This window comes from Anser brachyrhynchus (genome assembly GCF_964034855.1).
Source record: "Anser brachyrhynchus genome assembly, chromosome: 5".
Taxonomy (NCBI): Eukaryota; Metazoa; Chordata; class Aves; order Anseriformes; family Anatidae; genus Anser; species Anser brachyrhynchus.
This window is the reverse complement of record NC_137699.1, coordinates 5,999,752-6,015,515: the sequence shown is the minus strand read 5'-3', so window position 1 is coordinate 6,015,515 and position 15,764 is coordinate 5,999,752. Positions and strand designations below refer to the sequence as shown.

General features: G+C 40.9%; 1 protein-coding gene across 1 annotated transcript in view; it reads left to right on the top strand.

Moving 5' to 3' along the window:
- Positions 1 to 1,822: 1,822 nt before the first annotated feature.
- Positions 1,823 to 15,764, top strand: part of SERGEF (secretion regulating guanine nucleotide exchange factor) — a 150,317-nt gene continuing 136,375 nt past the window's right edge. Inside the window, 8 exon segments of the mRNA XM_080593530.1 lie at positions 1,823 to 1,978; positions 3,032 to 3,170; positions 3,822 to 3,977; positions 4,304 to 4,398; positions 6,649 to 6,709; positions 7,884 to 7,997; positions 8,318 to 8,380; positions 11,262 to 11,420. Of these exon segments, the coding sequence (XP_080449656.1) occupies positions 1,955 to 1,978; positions 3,032 to 3,170; positions 3,822 to 3,977; positions 4,304 to 4,398; positions 6,649 to 6,709; positions 7,884 to 7,997; positions 8,318 to 8,380; positions 11,262 to 11,420 (811 nt within the window). The 5' untranslated portion in view covers positions 1,823 to 1,954.

The window sequence follows — 15,764 nt, the reverse complement described above, 5'->3', positions numbered from 1 at the left end:
GCTGTCAGCTCAGAGTCAGGATTTTTGTTTCTGTCCCTGGTATTGCACCTGAGGGAAGACACTAAGGAAATATCATTTGCCTTTTTCCTCACTGAATAAATTTAGCCAAGATTATAGCAAACCATCACGTAGTGACTTATCGCAATGTCTAAAACCATTTCCAAATTACAATTCAATATTCAAAATGGCTTCACAGGACCAAGTGAAGCCCAGTTCTAAAATGGCTCTCATTTTAAACTCTGGTGTTTAAGTTCTTAGTTATGGCCAAAGTTCATGGTTTTTTTGTAAGAATAAACAACCCATTGACAGCTCAGTCACGTCATTGACTTTGCAAGCTGCACAAAGATGGATTTAGTTTCTTCTTTGCTAGGCCTGAACACCTGTATTCACCATCAAGCAAATGAAAAGATCCAAACATTTGATAGGAATCAGTGTCCTACAGTAGTTTCGAGCATCCTGTGTAGCTGTACAGAGCTGCACTGCCCGCTGTTTCTGCCACCCTGTCTATGAAATGAATATATATGTACAGGGAATGATACATTTGAATGGAAGATCTGTGGTGTGTAGGGTGTATTTTGTATCGTGCTAGGCACTGATTCTTCATATGTAGATCTTAACAGAAAAGCAACAGTTTGCAACTGTGGATGTCACTGGGAAAATTGACTGAAATTGCAAATGCACTGGAGATGTTGGTCCAAGTCTTTTGGGAATTGGAAAGGACTTTTGAGAACCTCTGTGCTTGATAATGACTGTTTCATATGCCTTCTGGTAGGCTGCATCTGCTCCATAAGCAATCACTGGCCCTATCTTTCCAAACACATTCACTGTTTATCTAGACTTGATTTAATTTTCCTGTGACTTTATTAACCTACTGTTTTTTTTTTTTAATAATATTTTGGACATATAGAATTGTGGTCTACAACATTGTCAGTTTATGTCACACTTTCAAATAGACTTTAGATGCTTCTTCTTCCTGAAAAAGAGCCAGTCTTTGAGCAGTGAGGGAGGATGTACTGTCCGCTTCTGTGATAACAGTTAATACTCAGCTGCATTTAAAAAAATGATTGGATTATTCTGTTGTTGAAATATAGATCTGTGTTACTACAAGACTTTGCCTGAATTATGTATTCATTGAGTAGAAAATCTTACATCTTCTAAATTAGCACCTGATTTCAAATACTTTGGAAAAAAACAGCAATTTTGTCTTTATTTGCACCTGTGTAACGAAAACATAAGTACTGCTAAAAGTAATAGAGAGAGGATGCATTTTCACAGGGTTAACATCTATGTTTGGCTTCACACACCCAACCTTTCTGCCTATGTGTAGAGCAGTAACAATTTAAGTGTTTTTAAATACTGTTAAGTATTTTTAACTCGTTAGGCATTGGAATGGGCTGCCCAGGGAAGTGGTTGAGTCACCATCCCTGGAGGTCTTTAAAAGACATTTAGATGTAGAGCTTTAGTGATATGGTTTAGTGGAGGACTTGTTAGTGTTAGGTCAGGGGTTGGACTAGGTGATCTTGGAGGGCTCTTCCAACCTAAATGATTCTGTGATTCTGTGACTGTGGAGGCTTTACCTGTCAATAAATAGTGACGCCCTGTTGGTGATTAGCGGGAGCAAATAAACCTTTACTTAGCACTGTAGCACTCCCTTCTGACTAAGATTTTATGTGTTTACGCTCTGATTCGGCTCTTCTGCCCCCGTGCGTTCATTCCGTGGAGAATATTATATATTTTTGTGAGAGGTGACTGGGGCGGGGTTGGCGAGGGAGTAGCTCCGTGAGGCGCTCCCCAACAGCCGCCCACGGGGGTAGACGCTCCGGGGCGGCTCGGGCTGAGGCGGGGCCCCGCCGGAGCCCGCCCCTGCTCCGCCTCTTCCTCCCCGGCGGCCGTGGGGCGGGAAAGGAAGGGAAGGGACGGGACGGGAGGGGAAGGACGTGGGGCTGCCGGCCCCATGGCCGCGGTGCTGTTCGCCTGGGTAGGTGGGTGCCGGGGGCGGTGCGGCTGGGGGTAGCCGGGCCCTGGCCCGCCGCGAGGTGGCGGCGCGGGGCCGGGGCCGTGCGGGAGCCGTGAGGTGGCGGTGGTGGCCCCGGCCCCGAGCCTCGGGGGGTAGGGTCCGCCTGCTTCGCGTTTTGCACCGCTGGTGTGGGAAGGGTGACAGTGGGTAGCTTCGTCCCCGCGGCCGCCGTGTGTGGCTCCGGGCTGCCCAGGCACCTGCCTCCTTGCAGCTCCTCACGGTGTGCGGATCCCTCGCAAATCGTGAGCTAAAACCAGAGCTTTTGAGAAGGACGGTGGGTCTGTGGTGTGGTAACGCCCCAAAGCTGCCTGCCGGACCGCGCCTGGAGCAGCCTCTCGAGCTCAGATCCCCAAATCTCACCCACCTGTTAGCCGCCGGCTGAGGCGGGCAGCCGGGTGCTCGTGCATCAAGTGCCTACCGCTTCTGTAGGCACAAAATGTTTGGTGCTGAAGGTGCCCTTTTGGGATTGGGCACCTAAATTGGTTTAGTGACGTTGGTTTTGTTTTTATAAACACGTGGTCTATTTCCATTTTGCCCACTTTAAGTTAAAAGAGTTTATTCTGCTTTCCTCAGGTAGCATGTCTTATCTTATTTGGGGGCGTGCTGCTGGAAAGTGTTGGCATGGATAACATCTTGGTGATGAGTGGGAACCATTAGGATTAAAATTAAACGGGTGGTGATCCTTTTTGATAATGAGGCTTTCTGTCTTACTATTAGCCTACAGTTAGCCTTACTGTGACTTATTCCAGCTTATTTCTTACAACAGTGGGGTTGCAGTAGCAACCATAATGGCAACAGATCTAGGAGAGTCGTGGTCTGTAATTTTGGGGGTCTTATGTGACAGCTGCAGGATTGAAAATCTCCTCCTTATGGGGGATTTTCAGGAGCAAATACTGCAGGTTAACCTGTGACATGTTCCTGATGAGCTCGTTTGCTCATAGGAGCAGAGCTGAGTGCATCTCTTTTTGTTAACTTTTTTTAAACTTTTTTTTTCATGTGTGTGTGTATTTGAAGGGTGCAAACAGCTATGGACAACTTGGTGTTGGTCATAAAGAGGATGTGCTGATACCTCAGTCGCTGAAAGATGTTTCCTGCAAATGTGAAGACATTAAGAGCATTACTGGAGGAGGGGGACATTCTGCAGTTATCACTGGTAAAAACATTGCACTTGCAAGGAGTGTATGACTGAGCCTGAAAAGAAAAAGTGTTTCCCTGTTGATTTGGTGCTGCCACCTATCTTTGGCTTTTGTTTCTGACCTTAGTTGCAAATTTTTAGTTGCAAAACAAGTTCCTCTGGTGCTTGTTAATATTTTGGGGAATTTTCTCTGTTTTGTTTATCTTCCGTGGTTACTTAATGGATTTGTGAAGACAGTTTCTTTACCTGTTTCATATAACAGCTTTTCATACAAGGCTGTAAATTTTCCTATATTGAGGATGGGAAGGAGTCAAGTAGGAGCTTATTCAGTCTTGAGAAGTTCTAGTGTAAGGAGCAGAAAATAGTGTCTGCCTTTGAAAGGCTCTGCTGTGGGCTAGTTATGTTAAAGAAGGGATACAGAGAGATGTGAATGGTATGAAACAGTTCTGATAACAGGTTCCTGTTACAGTATATGGATTGTCGCCCTTGACTCTATATAACTGTGCTTATTCGAAGATGCATATGCATCAGAATAGCTCTTTCTCTTTTTTTGTGATTGCAGTGCCTAAAATGATACAGTCAGTTGTCCTTGTCTGTCACAGGATCTCATGGCATATAGACTTCTCTTTTTAGTCAGTCAGGTGAACATGATTTTATTTATTATTCCAGGTGCTGGAGAACTCTGTGTGTGTGGCCATAACAAAGAAGGTCAGCTGGGACTGAATCACACAGAAGATGTAGTGCATTTCACTTTGTGCACTGCCCTGTCTGGCTTTCATGTAAAAGAAGTTGCCTGTGGTTGGGATTTCACAATCATATTAGTAGGTAAGTCTGCCTCTGTAGAGGCTGGGAAAAAATGGTGATGTAGAGAGCACGTTGAAAGTTCCACATTGCTATTGCTTGTGCAGTGCATAGCACTCTCAAGTTTTAAGCTACTTGCATTGCAAACTAAGTTAGTCCGTGGTTCTTGTATCACCTCGTATCTACTTTACTAAACATGATGTGTAAAACCAGAAGCCTATGTCCTCAGCGGCTTTGTAAGAGGAGATGCTAGGTCTTTCTTGAGTTGTTTCACTGTGATACTTTTGCCTGTTGGAATGCTACGGTGCTTTGCTTATATGCTGATCAGACTCTAACACTTTATTTTGCAGGTACCGGCCTAGTTCTGTCCTGTGGGTCTAATGCTTTTGGACAATTAGGAGTTCCTCAAATTTCAGGTCCATGCTTGACTCCACAAAAGATTGAGGTAAAGATTTAAAAGGAATTGTGCTTTATTGCTCTGAGTATTATGTTGCTTACAGCAATTAAAGGCCTGGTGACCTCAGTGGGCTTTAAGCCAGGCCATTCAACTGTTTTTGGAGCAGTCTATCTGATGAAATGTAAAGGACCAAAGATGGTCATAGACTCAGAAATGAGAAGCTAAGGCTGCTCTCCTTGTTGTATGAAGAAGTTGTCCACTTGTTATGGAAAGCTGTCTGTTTCACTTGTGATTAGAACAATTCATTAATGCATTTGGATGACATCTGCAGAAAGAGTCTGATGCTCAGGTGATGTGAAGTGACATTAAAGCTAATGAAACCATCTGACATGACTTCAGCTGAAGTTTTGCCTCAAGTTTGTAAGAGACAAGATATGTTTTGCTGCCTGGAATTTACTCATACCTTTGCATACCTTGTTCAAGGCTTGTGCCTAACTGTTGGAGTGATGCCTTGTAAAACAAAATAGACTAGCAGTAATCCACCCTGAAAAAAATAAACTGTGTCAGAGTTCAACAAAGTTAGTGATGTCAATTCTTCTGATACATTGCTCTTTCACTTCTTGTGCAGTTCTGTTTTTTAAGTATGTGCTATTTTTCAGGTGCATTTATGACTACAAATTTCTTTCCCACAGTAAAAACTGTAGTATTATTTCCTGGTCTTAAAAACCTGTAGGTAAAAGCAAGCTTGGTCATTCCCAAAATAATATCAGTATGGGAAAGTATGTAGCTGCAGGAAAATCAAACAGAGTATATACTGCAGTTATATACTTTGAGACTAAGATTATTTTTACTTCTGCATGTAAAGGAACCAAAAAGTACATTGACTCACTTCTTGTTTAACTTCCAGTATTTATCAAACAGTATCAGCTCCCAAGGAAATAGGATGGAAAGCTACATAACAATTTCTCTGTTGTCCAGTACCTTCAACTGTAAGTGCTAAAGGCTGGACTCTGGCAGCATAGCTCATGTTGTTCCTGTAACTCGTGGAAGTTTATGGTGGTAACTGTACGAGAGGTACTGCTCAGTGCGAGTAGGGAGTTCAAAATATAGCCTCAAACTGTTTGTTTCAACATGTTTTAAGTAGTAGGTACTGAGACTTCTGTAATATCAGAAAGGCTTTTTGATGTTGGCTGAAGCCTAACAGGGTAAATAATTTTCTCACAGGAGTTCTAATTAATCCCTAATTTACACTGTAGCTCCTTATTTGAGAAACACTATTGAAACTCTTTTCCATCCAAATGAACTCTCATGTGTAATGCAAGTGATAACCTCGGAGCATGAAGGACGCTCAGACAAGAAACAGCCTCCTGGTTCATGCCAAACTCTGTTGTGTTTCTGAGTTTTGTGACGATCTGGGATTAGTGCAGGAGAGGAGGACAGCTGGTAGTCTGCGAGTGGCTAGGGGTTACCTCACCTGGTGCTCTATATCCTTGACATTTCCTGGGAGCACCATTCAGAGAATCACAGAATTCCAGTGTGATGCCTTGAAAGTGATGGCATGGACAGTGCTAATTCAAATCTGTTTTCTCCCTGACCACAGGGACCATTCATTACTCTGGAATATTTTCTCTTTTGTTTTGTATCTTCTTCAATTCTTGGACTTGAGGCCACCTGTTTCATGTAGTGTAAGATCTGTGAGAAGAAAAATAAATTTGCAGGGTAATCAGAACTGGGGAAACACCAGAATTGATGTGCTTTGTGCAGACATAACTCACTTGTTTAACGCACACGTGCTGTGGTATAGTCTTCTGTTGCAAGATCTTATTAGCACCACGTATGCTGAAGGTTGCCCATCCACTGTACTGTTTGTGATCACAGGACTTAGGAAGCATGAACTGCTTGAAGGAACTTATTACTGCTGGTCACTAGTATTTGCTGTGAAGGTTTTGGTATAATTGTTGAGGAATGTGAAGTTAAAATTAAGAAACAAATGTATTTGTATTGCCAAGATTCCTTTTTTTTTATATGCAGATTTTGACTGTGCCTTTTAATTTATTACTACAATGCTGTACAACCATTTGCTTTGCTTGGTATAAATATATATATTTAAAGATGTTTCTACTAATTTTTGTTGGCCAGAATGCACTTCGTTTGTAGTACAAAACATTGATGTACATTGTGACATGCAGGCTGGAGTTGTGAGAACTAGTTTCATAGTGTTCCACTAATGTGTTTGTCGTATTTTGTTTTTAGAGGCAAAAAGTGTGAAAAATATTATTATTATTTTTATTTGAGCAGTCCCTCAAAGAGAAGGTGGTAGATATTGCTGCAGGACTGAGACATGCCCTAGCTGCTACAGGTAAATGTTATTGTATTGTCACTTCAGTAACAAACGAAGAATGCTATAATGTGTGGACAGTAAATGTGCTAGAAGCATCTTCCTGGAAATCTCTGGTGAAAAGTTGTTCTTCAAGAACTGAAAGTTTGGGAACAACGTGTTTTTGTGGTGGGCGGAAAACTCATTCAATTCTTTTCTCCTGTTCTGAAGAGAAGCGTAAAAGGAGACTTTTCCTGGAAAAATATTTCTGGTCAATCAAAATATCATAGTATTTTTGATTTCATTAAATTATGATATGCAAAAGAATTAATTTTGTATAAGATGTTTCAAAATGATACTGCACCTGAAACATGGCTATTTTAATGATGTAATTGAAATAGACACCTGGAGGAAAAAAAAACAACAGAAATGAACCTGCTCATTTACTGAGGGGAGAGAAGAGACCTACTCAGAGTTCACACATGCACCTTTGAAAATCTGCTCCTCTGATTTTCTTCTGTTGTCTCCTGTGTGTATGCTTGGGAGGGCTGTGATTTTTAAGTATTTCTCTTGCTCTTCTTAGACACTTTGAGTTTGTTCATGGAATAATTAGAAATCAAAAACTTGCAATTGGCATGATTGCATTGCAATAAAAAACTGCACACGCTCTTCTATTTGAGTTTATTTTTACATGAACTTTAGTGTGGATTCCAGGTAGTGGAGTCTGACTGAGGGCGTGAAGGAGACACCTGGAAGAAGAGTGGGATTCCTGGTGCTTGTATGAATATTGGGAATTAAGCTGTCCTGAGCTTTGCATTTAGAAGACATTTTGATTTAGGGCTTTGTCAAGTCTTTGGCAGTTCTTGAGCAGAAGACTAGTGGCTTTACTCCTTCACTGTGCTGGATGCACAACCAAATTAGCACAAAGAGAAGGGAATCCTGTTACTGAGTCCTTGATAACTTCCTAATATAGGCCTCAGCTTAGTATCTCATTAGCATTTTTTTTGTTACCTGTACAATGAGGCTAGAACTGTTTGTAGCTTGATTATATCCTAAACATACGGATAACCCTGGTGACATCTGGTTTTGGCACAACAGGCTTTTAAAGTATAATTCCAACTAGTGAAAATTGAGTGAATGTACCTTTAATTAATGAGTTAAGTTACTTTGTTAGTGGTTATTGTGTCTTAATCTCTTCTGTGTTTACTCTGGGAAGAGAGTGGCTTGGTGTTGCAGTGGGGCACTGGCATGGCATCTCGGGCAAAGCGTGCCAACCAAGGAAAAACGCTCCCCCTGTTCCTGTCTGCAAAGGAACCCTGTGAAGTGACAGGTAATCCAGGAATGTCATTTCTTTGTATTTCTGCTCTAACACCTCTACAATTTTGAATAATATGTAGCATCCTTTTGTTATTAAGCCACTTGGTATTGTAAGCATGTAGTAGACTATCTGAAACAAAGTGGGCGTACAAGTTCATAATCTATGGGGAGAAATGATACTGAGTCTTGCAGTATCTGTGACCGAAAAGCAGAAGCTTTTGTTATAAAATTCATTATCATGATGTTACTTATACTTGATACAGCTCTGTATTTTATATCTATGCATGAAATGATATCTGCTCTACCAATTTTACAAGACTGATTTTTCTCTAGGCCTGGAAGATGTAAAAGTTAAGAGAGTTACTGCAAGCTCCTATCATTCCGTGTCACTTACAGGTAGGACTTAGATACAGAAGTGAAAGTCTTCATCTCAACTTATAAAGGGGCTTTGTGCTTTGGATAGTTCTGTCAATTTTGGCTGGGCTGGTGAAATTTGATGTGGCATAGTGCTGGTTAGTGGTTTTGGATTGTGAGAACTTCTTGTTTTTAAGACATGGATTCGCTTGTTGAATTCTGAGATCCGTGTGTTGTCTTCACAGGGTCAGGTATGACTTAGCCCATATAAATAAGGAAGGGTCTGGGCTCGTAGTGGTTAGAAACTCTGAAAGGACTTGGGAAACTTCTGCAGCTGCAGTGTGACATTCCGTCAGGTGACTGGTTGGGTCAGTGCTGGCCTGAGCACAACCCGTTGTGTGAAAGGGCATGTTAGGTGGCAGGAAAGGCTGCTGTGGCTATCCTGCTTCTGCCACCTGAAGTGATGGCTGCGCTGTGTGGGAACATGAGATTTTAGGCAGTTCTACTACAGCAGTGTGCTTGTCTGTGTGAGGCAATGTAAGAGCACGAGGCTTATTAAAAGCTGCAGGAAATTGCTTTGATCACATAGGCACTTGCATAACTTGCGCCATTTGTTCTTTGATCTCTAGGCAGTGCTTCTGTGCTGCATGTTAAATATCTGGTAGTGAAAGTCTAATAAAGAATCCTTTTCTGGCAGACTGGGAGAAGGGTAAACGGAATATCTTTTCATCTGTAATCTCTCAATTCTGAAGTGCGGAAAATACATTGAACCGCATGAAGACAACTCCATACCAAACTTCATAAGGAGAAGTTCTTAGCAAATATGCGGCCATCTGGTACCTCTGCCGTCATTAAATGAAGTACTGGAGTATTTGCTTATGCAGAGAGATTTAGTTGTATGGGGAGATGTTAGATGTCAATTACATTGAATTCTGAGATGCAAAGTTTGTATGCGATTAGTGAAGAACTGTCAGGACAAATAGAATGTGCTTTAGCTAATTAGCACTCTCTGTATGTTTAGAGAGTGAACAGATCATTCTTTCATGGTTTTGCTTTTTATTTGAGAGCAGTCTATTTGGCAACAGGGGTAGCAAATATAACAAATTAGGTGCCAAAACTTCTTTTAATAATGTGTTGCTATACTGCCCTTCAACCTGCATTAACTTCTAAAGATGCTTGTTCTTTTTAAGTTACTGTGGAGTGTAGTATTTCATAAGTGAGCATCACTCTGGGGACTTTTTTTCCTAGGAATTTCATGGTCAATGACGCAATTTTCTTTGGCTCTGTTTTGTGAGCCACCTGCTGGTAGGATACTAAACACCAGTAATCAGGAGGTTTTTGATGTAACTGTTGAAGTGGGTTGTTACAAACATGAATGGCAGTTCATTTAAAAAAAAAAGTTGCTGCCAAGTCTTAGGTTTTAACAAAAACTTAAGACACTACTCAAGAAATGAGATGAGGTTTGAGCATGTGACACCTCTTAGGATCAATTAAACGCACCTTCTGCAGAGGAACAGGCGATGAGGCGGTGTATTGTAGTTGTGGAAAATGCCCTGTGGATGCCCATAGTGTTTTTCTTTGTTGAAACAAGCTGCTTCTGTCATGTCCTTTTTCTTTCTAGAAGGTGTGTTCATTTCACACTGAAAAGGAATTTATTAATTTTAGTGAGAGACTTCTAGAAGCCTTGAGTGGGTTGGTGCACTGAACAACTTTATGCTGCCAGTTACGGTTTGCGGTCTTCCTGGGCCTATCCTTGGGTGTGTATGGCATCTCTTCTGCTCGTGCAGGGGGGCAAAGGCCTAACTTGAGGAGGTCTGACACAGCTCATGGTTCGTTATGTGCTGCTTGTGGGTTATGTTTTATAACACAGAGGTCTAGAACCTGGGCTGAATGATCTTGTGCTGAAAAGATTGAACCAATGATATGTGATATCTGCAGAAGGACTCATCTGAACAGTTCTCTTGTTACTGTCAATTGGTTGTTATGCTGTGAGCTACTCCAGCTTATATTGGGGAACCACATGAAACATTGTGGATGTTTCTGTAAATATAATTATCCCTGTGGGTGGAATTCTGGAGTGGTACTTGAACAAATGCTTCTGCAAAGAGGATGGGGAAAGACAAGTGATTGCTTACAGAAGTCTCAGTAGTTGTGTAGCAGTGCCTTGAGTCATGATAATACTTTAATTTTGCTTTGATGGGTAGTATCTGCTTTGATTATATTTTCTTAGCTGTGCCATGTTCCCTTAGGAAGTAACTGAGCAAGGTGGGGCAAGGAACATTAGACTGTCTGCGCTTTGGGGGAGTTAGTGAATTTGCTGAAGCTGAAGGCTTCAAGAGCTACAAGAAGAACTGGGAGACTGCAGCTCCTGTAAAGAGACTGTCAGAGCTTCCCAGGTACTGGAAGGTAGTTATATTATTTGCTGTGATCTACAAGGTTATTTAGGGTACTGAGCCCAAGGTTTGGGGTGAAGTTAAACATTGACCTGTAAGGACAGAGTGGGCTGAGAGGTGGGTGCTCAGTGAATGACCCCAGGATGATTTAAGCTTTTTGTCGGAGGAGTTAAAGACTGTGGTTAGTTTTCTAATAAAACTTGGCTTCTGCTATAAAGGCCTTTCAGTCATCTTTGAGGTGCTCACAGTAGAAATGAGGTCTAGTCAGTTTGACCCGTAAGCTATGGTTGTTTCAGGAAGTCAGTGCAGCCCTCAGAAAACAAGCATTTCGTTGTTAAGGCCCTGGCAAATATTTCTGATATTCTGATTACTTATTGATTACTGAATTACTGATATTCTAATTATTAATTGTGTGTATGTGGTAAAGACATTGTCCTTTCCTCAAAATCACTGAGTTGAGGCAGAGCATGTATGTGGTGTTGTTCTATGTATGTCACTTTCAACTCATTTTACTACTTTGTCTGTTGTAGATGAAGGACACCTCTACGTCTGGGGTAGCAACAAACACGGGCAGCTAGTAAGTGAAGAGATTTTCCTTGCTGAGCCCAAGAAGATAGACACTCGGTTTTTCTCACATGAGAAGATCGGAGCAGTTTGGAGTGGTTGGACCCACTTGGTGGCACAAACAGGTAGGATATGTAAAAAGCAGCCAGATGTGGCGCTAGAACAGTAAATTCCTAATTACTTGCAAACAGTAATCTTGTTAATACTGATTGTATAGTTTTGCATTTTCACTTGGGCAGTGGTTGTCACAGACATCCTTTGGCTTCTGTCCCTGAGGTATCGTGCTTACATATGCAGAGGGTCTAGTATCTTCAAAAATGCAGAAGCACCTGCATGTGCATGCTAGAGGGATGCAGCCTCTCTGCACCATCAGGTTACTGGTTTTCCAGAATCTATGTAAGCTTCTAAAGATCATGCCGCTGGGTGAGTTATGACATCTTTGGGGAGAAGAGAGTTTGGTGGAAAACGTGCTTCAGAAAAGAGAGAGGTAGGAAAATATGGCTGCAGCTTCCAAGGTATGTGACTATGTGGCAGGAAGGTGTGGGTATAAGAATTAGGGAGTGGGGGAAGATAATCCTGAGCAAGCATCTGTCTGAAAGGTATGGGGGGGGGGAGGGGGTCACAGGTATGAACCGTTCCCAGGTTACCCGAGTCTTAGCTGAGGATCTAAAGAACAGGCAGAGCCTGTCTTCCTCTGGTTCTGCCATCCACTTTGAGAAGACATGGACCTGTTGCGTTAGGTGAACTAAATGATATGGCTTTGCACAGCTGTGCTATTGCTTCTGTATTTCAAGACTGAGCTTGGCTTCTAGTGCTGCTCTTTAGTGAAGTGTTTAAGGACAGATAAAATAATGTGCTCAGAAGAGAGTCAAATAAACTAACCTGGTTTGAGTGCCTTGCTTTGGTGGTCAAACCCAGAAAATGTTTAGAAAAGATGAGTGAAAAGAGGCCTCATTAGTTTGAAGAGCATCCCCCGGAGATGAAATAAAACATTTTGTTCAATCTGTACAGCTGTACCTTCCTGGGGACCTTTCCAGTGCAGGCAGTGTAGATGATGACCACATGCAGAGGGCTGTCGGATTAGATTCTTTCCTAGGAAAAGATGAGAGGAAGGTTTTGCAGTAATTGATGTTGATGTGTAAAATGATGGTTGATCTGATGAAGGCCAGTTGAATGCATTTGTCTTGCTGCTCTGTTATGAAACGCAAAGGCAGGAGAGGAAAGTAGATAGATAAGGCATCTGAAAGGCATTTGTTGTCTTCATGTGTGGACAGTGCGTGCAATTAGCTTCTGCTGTTCTACACTGTGTGATATGGTAGTTAAGACTAACAAGAGGATGAAATTCATTTATCAAAAACAAAAAGAAAAGCCAGAGTTCTGTTCGCAGGGGTAGCATGCATCCGTTTCTACTTTTGCCTTGTACAAACTGCCAGGTGAGGAAATAAAGAGCAGATGGAAACATTTTTCTTAGAATCTTGTTGGAGGTTCTCTTCAGAGCCTGTTGGCCTGTCAGGATACAACCTGGCAGGAAAGAAAACTGCAGAAGGGCCACAGATGTGTTGTCATTAGTTACTGGGTTCTGTAATTATGGATACTGGTTCAAGGAGAACTTAGACTCAACATGGGTAGTTTTATTTAAATCGAGTTCTTACATGCTCAGCGGTCACCATGTGCTTAAGTATTGTATGAAACTGGTGCTGTAAATACGAAACCAGTCACCCACTAATGTCCTTGCTCAGTGAGAGAAGTGTCTGTTTTAATTACAGTATACTGTGAACTCCTGGTGCTAGAACTTGGAGAAACGGGATGCATGACTGGAAAAACAAATTGGTTAAGCGTTCTGTTTCATGGTATTCATTGTTTGATATCCAAATACGTGAGAGAAATGTTGTGTAAAAAAACTGCATTACTCTGGATGCCCTCTTAGCTATTGAAGAGCCGTGTTTGAACTCTGATTTTTAGAGGATGCTATACTGAAAATTTCAGAGCTGGAGTCAGTGCTGTGTAGTGCTTGGAAACTTTTCAGGTGGAGTAAAGGAATTTATCTCAAAATATGTGGTTCTTGAAAAAAGTGCTTAGTGTCGCTCTCACTGGAACAGAAATGGTAAAAAAAAAAGACAGGGTAGCCTACTTTTTAAAAAGAGGGTCTTGTCAATATGGCTTGCCTAGCTTCGCTATTTCTTAGTGATGTTAAGGAAGGTATCCATTAAGTAAAACTTCTCCAAAGTTTTAGAAACTTTAATATTTAATTTCCGTAATGACTATGAATAAATAAGTAAATATTTTAGTAGGTGATTTTGAGGAGGAGGAGGAGAGTATGTTGACTGACTAGCAGGGATACTTTTTTGTTAATCTTCAAAGGGAATTTAAGTAAAAATAGGCTAACTTTACAGCTGTACGAGAACTGGCAAAGCCATGCATTGGTATAAGTAATTGCTGTATTTAGAATTTCAAATATCTTCAAAAGTCAATGGACTTGAACCTAAATCATTTGGAGTAGGATTTTGAGTGGCCTTTGGCAGCTTTCGAGAATCAATCAGAATCTCATGGGATTTTGTTGAACTGCTAGACATATTGTGAGCTGAGCACTTAACTTTCTGAAAAATCACTTATTGCAGTTATCTGCCTAAATGAAAATGCAGCCCACTTGAAAACTTTTCCCTGTATGTAGGTCTTCCCCCATTATTTTTACTTCCTCCTAGCAAAGGAGGAAATGCTGCTGCAGTTTCCTGGTGCTGAAGATGCATAAACCAAAAGCTGCCAAACTTTTTTGATTACAAAGCCGTATCAGTAAGAAAAAAAAACCACACAACAAAACCAAAATTTTTCAGCATGCACCTTCAATATATGTACAGTTATTTTATTTGTAGTACATATACTTGTACTACTGTAGTATATTACACAAATTATAAGACATATATAAAAGTAGAAGTTAGAAAAGGATGCAATAAGAAATAATATTTTTCAATATTATTTCATATTATTGATTAAAAAGTTTTCCTGCCCCTCAGTGGGTTGTCTTGCACACCCCCTGGAGTGCATGCAGCGTGCTTTGGAGGCCACTGATATAAATGGCTTCTGTTCACTTTCCTCTGGGGATCCTAACAATTACTGGAGAGGAAGAGGAGGAGTGGTTGTTGGATGGGAAAATGAAAAGAGGGGATACTGCAGAATGATGTTTTCATTCACTGTGAACAGTAGAAACGTATCTTGGAAAGACATTGTGGAGGGTAAGGGTTTTGCTGCATGAAAGAACAGAGAAGTTTTTTGTCTAATAGTCGTACTGTAATGCAAAATTTAATAGTTTAACACTTCGGTTACTTAAGTCTATTGTTGTGCTATTCGCTGAAGGTAATGGCATTTCAAGAAACCATGACAAATATTTCTACTTCTATATGGATTTTTTTCCAGAACATTCATCTTGGTCAGAGTAGTAATAATAAAGCATTCATAATTGCAGCTAGCTTGACAGTAAATTAGAACTCTTTGGAAAGACACAGGAAGAAACTGGGTGTGTAAAACCTGGATGCTCACAAATTCTGCCATTTCAAAATAGCATTTGGATCTTCATCTGCCCCGTGAGCAGTCTTTGGTGTGGAATTAATGGAAAAGTGAGTGGTTCAGTCATGTTAAAAGCAACCATCTGGAGGAATAGCAGGCAGTTTTACGGCTGCTGTGGTTTGACACTTTTAAAGTGAGTCTAAGCAGGTTACCAACTCCTTCAGAAAAGAAGGAATACAGCATAAATGTTTTTTCATATTGAGCTTTCCCTCTTATGTAAACTAGCCTGTTTTAAAAGACTTGCTTTGATTTTTCCTTCATGCTATTGGCAAAATTTTTCGTTGTAACCCAAAACAAAATACAAAACTTTTTTTCATTTCTTTCCCACCAGGTCTTTACAAGTGATTTTAGCTGCACCTGAAATCACTTTAATGCCTATGTCTCTTTTCATATGTTATATTCTGCCTCATTCAGCAGCTGTGTTGAATGTCCCATTTTCAGTCATTTCTCTCGAGAGTTTGGTCAACTCTCTCTTCATTTGCTGTTATTTCTATCACAAAAGCAGTTAAGTTTCAAGAACCTAATTCCTGAGATAGGAATCGCTTGACTGAATAAAGTTAAGGAGTATTTTCATAGTGTGTTGTCTTGTTCATCCTCACCCTTAGCAGTTTCTCTTCAAATCCAATTCTTTATTCTTTTTAATCATAGAGGTCTCTCTTGGACTGTTTCTGTTGTACACAGTCTTACTTGAAGGATTTTATCAGTTATTTTAAAGACAGATGCTACTTTGTACTGATTCTTGCAGAGGAGGTGCACAATTAGACCTTTACAGCACCACTAGTACTCCTTCAAAATAAGTTGAATTGTTCTGCTGCTAGCGATGTTCCTAGTTAATAATGGTTGGTCCAAAAAAAATTAAGGCTAAGAGACTCTGCTTCTTGATCAGGTTCTTGATGATAAGATGTGAA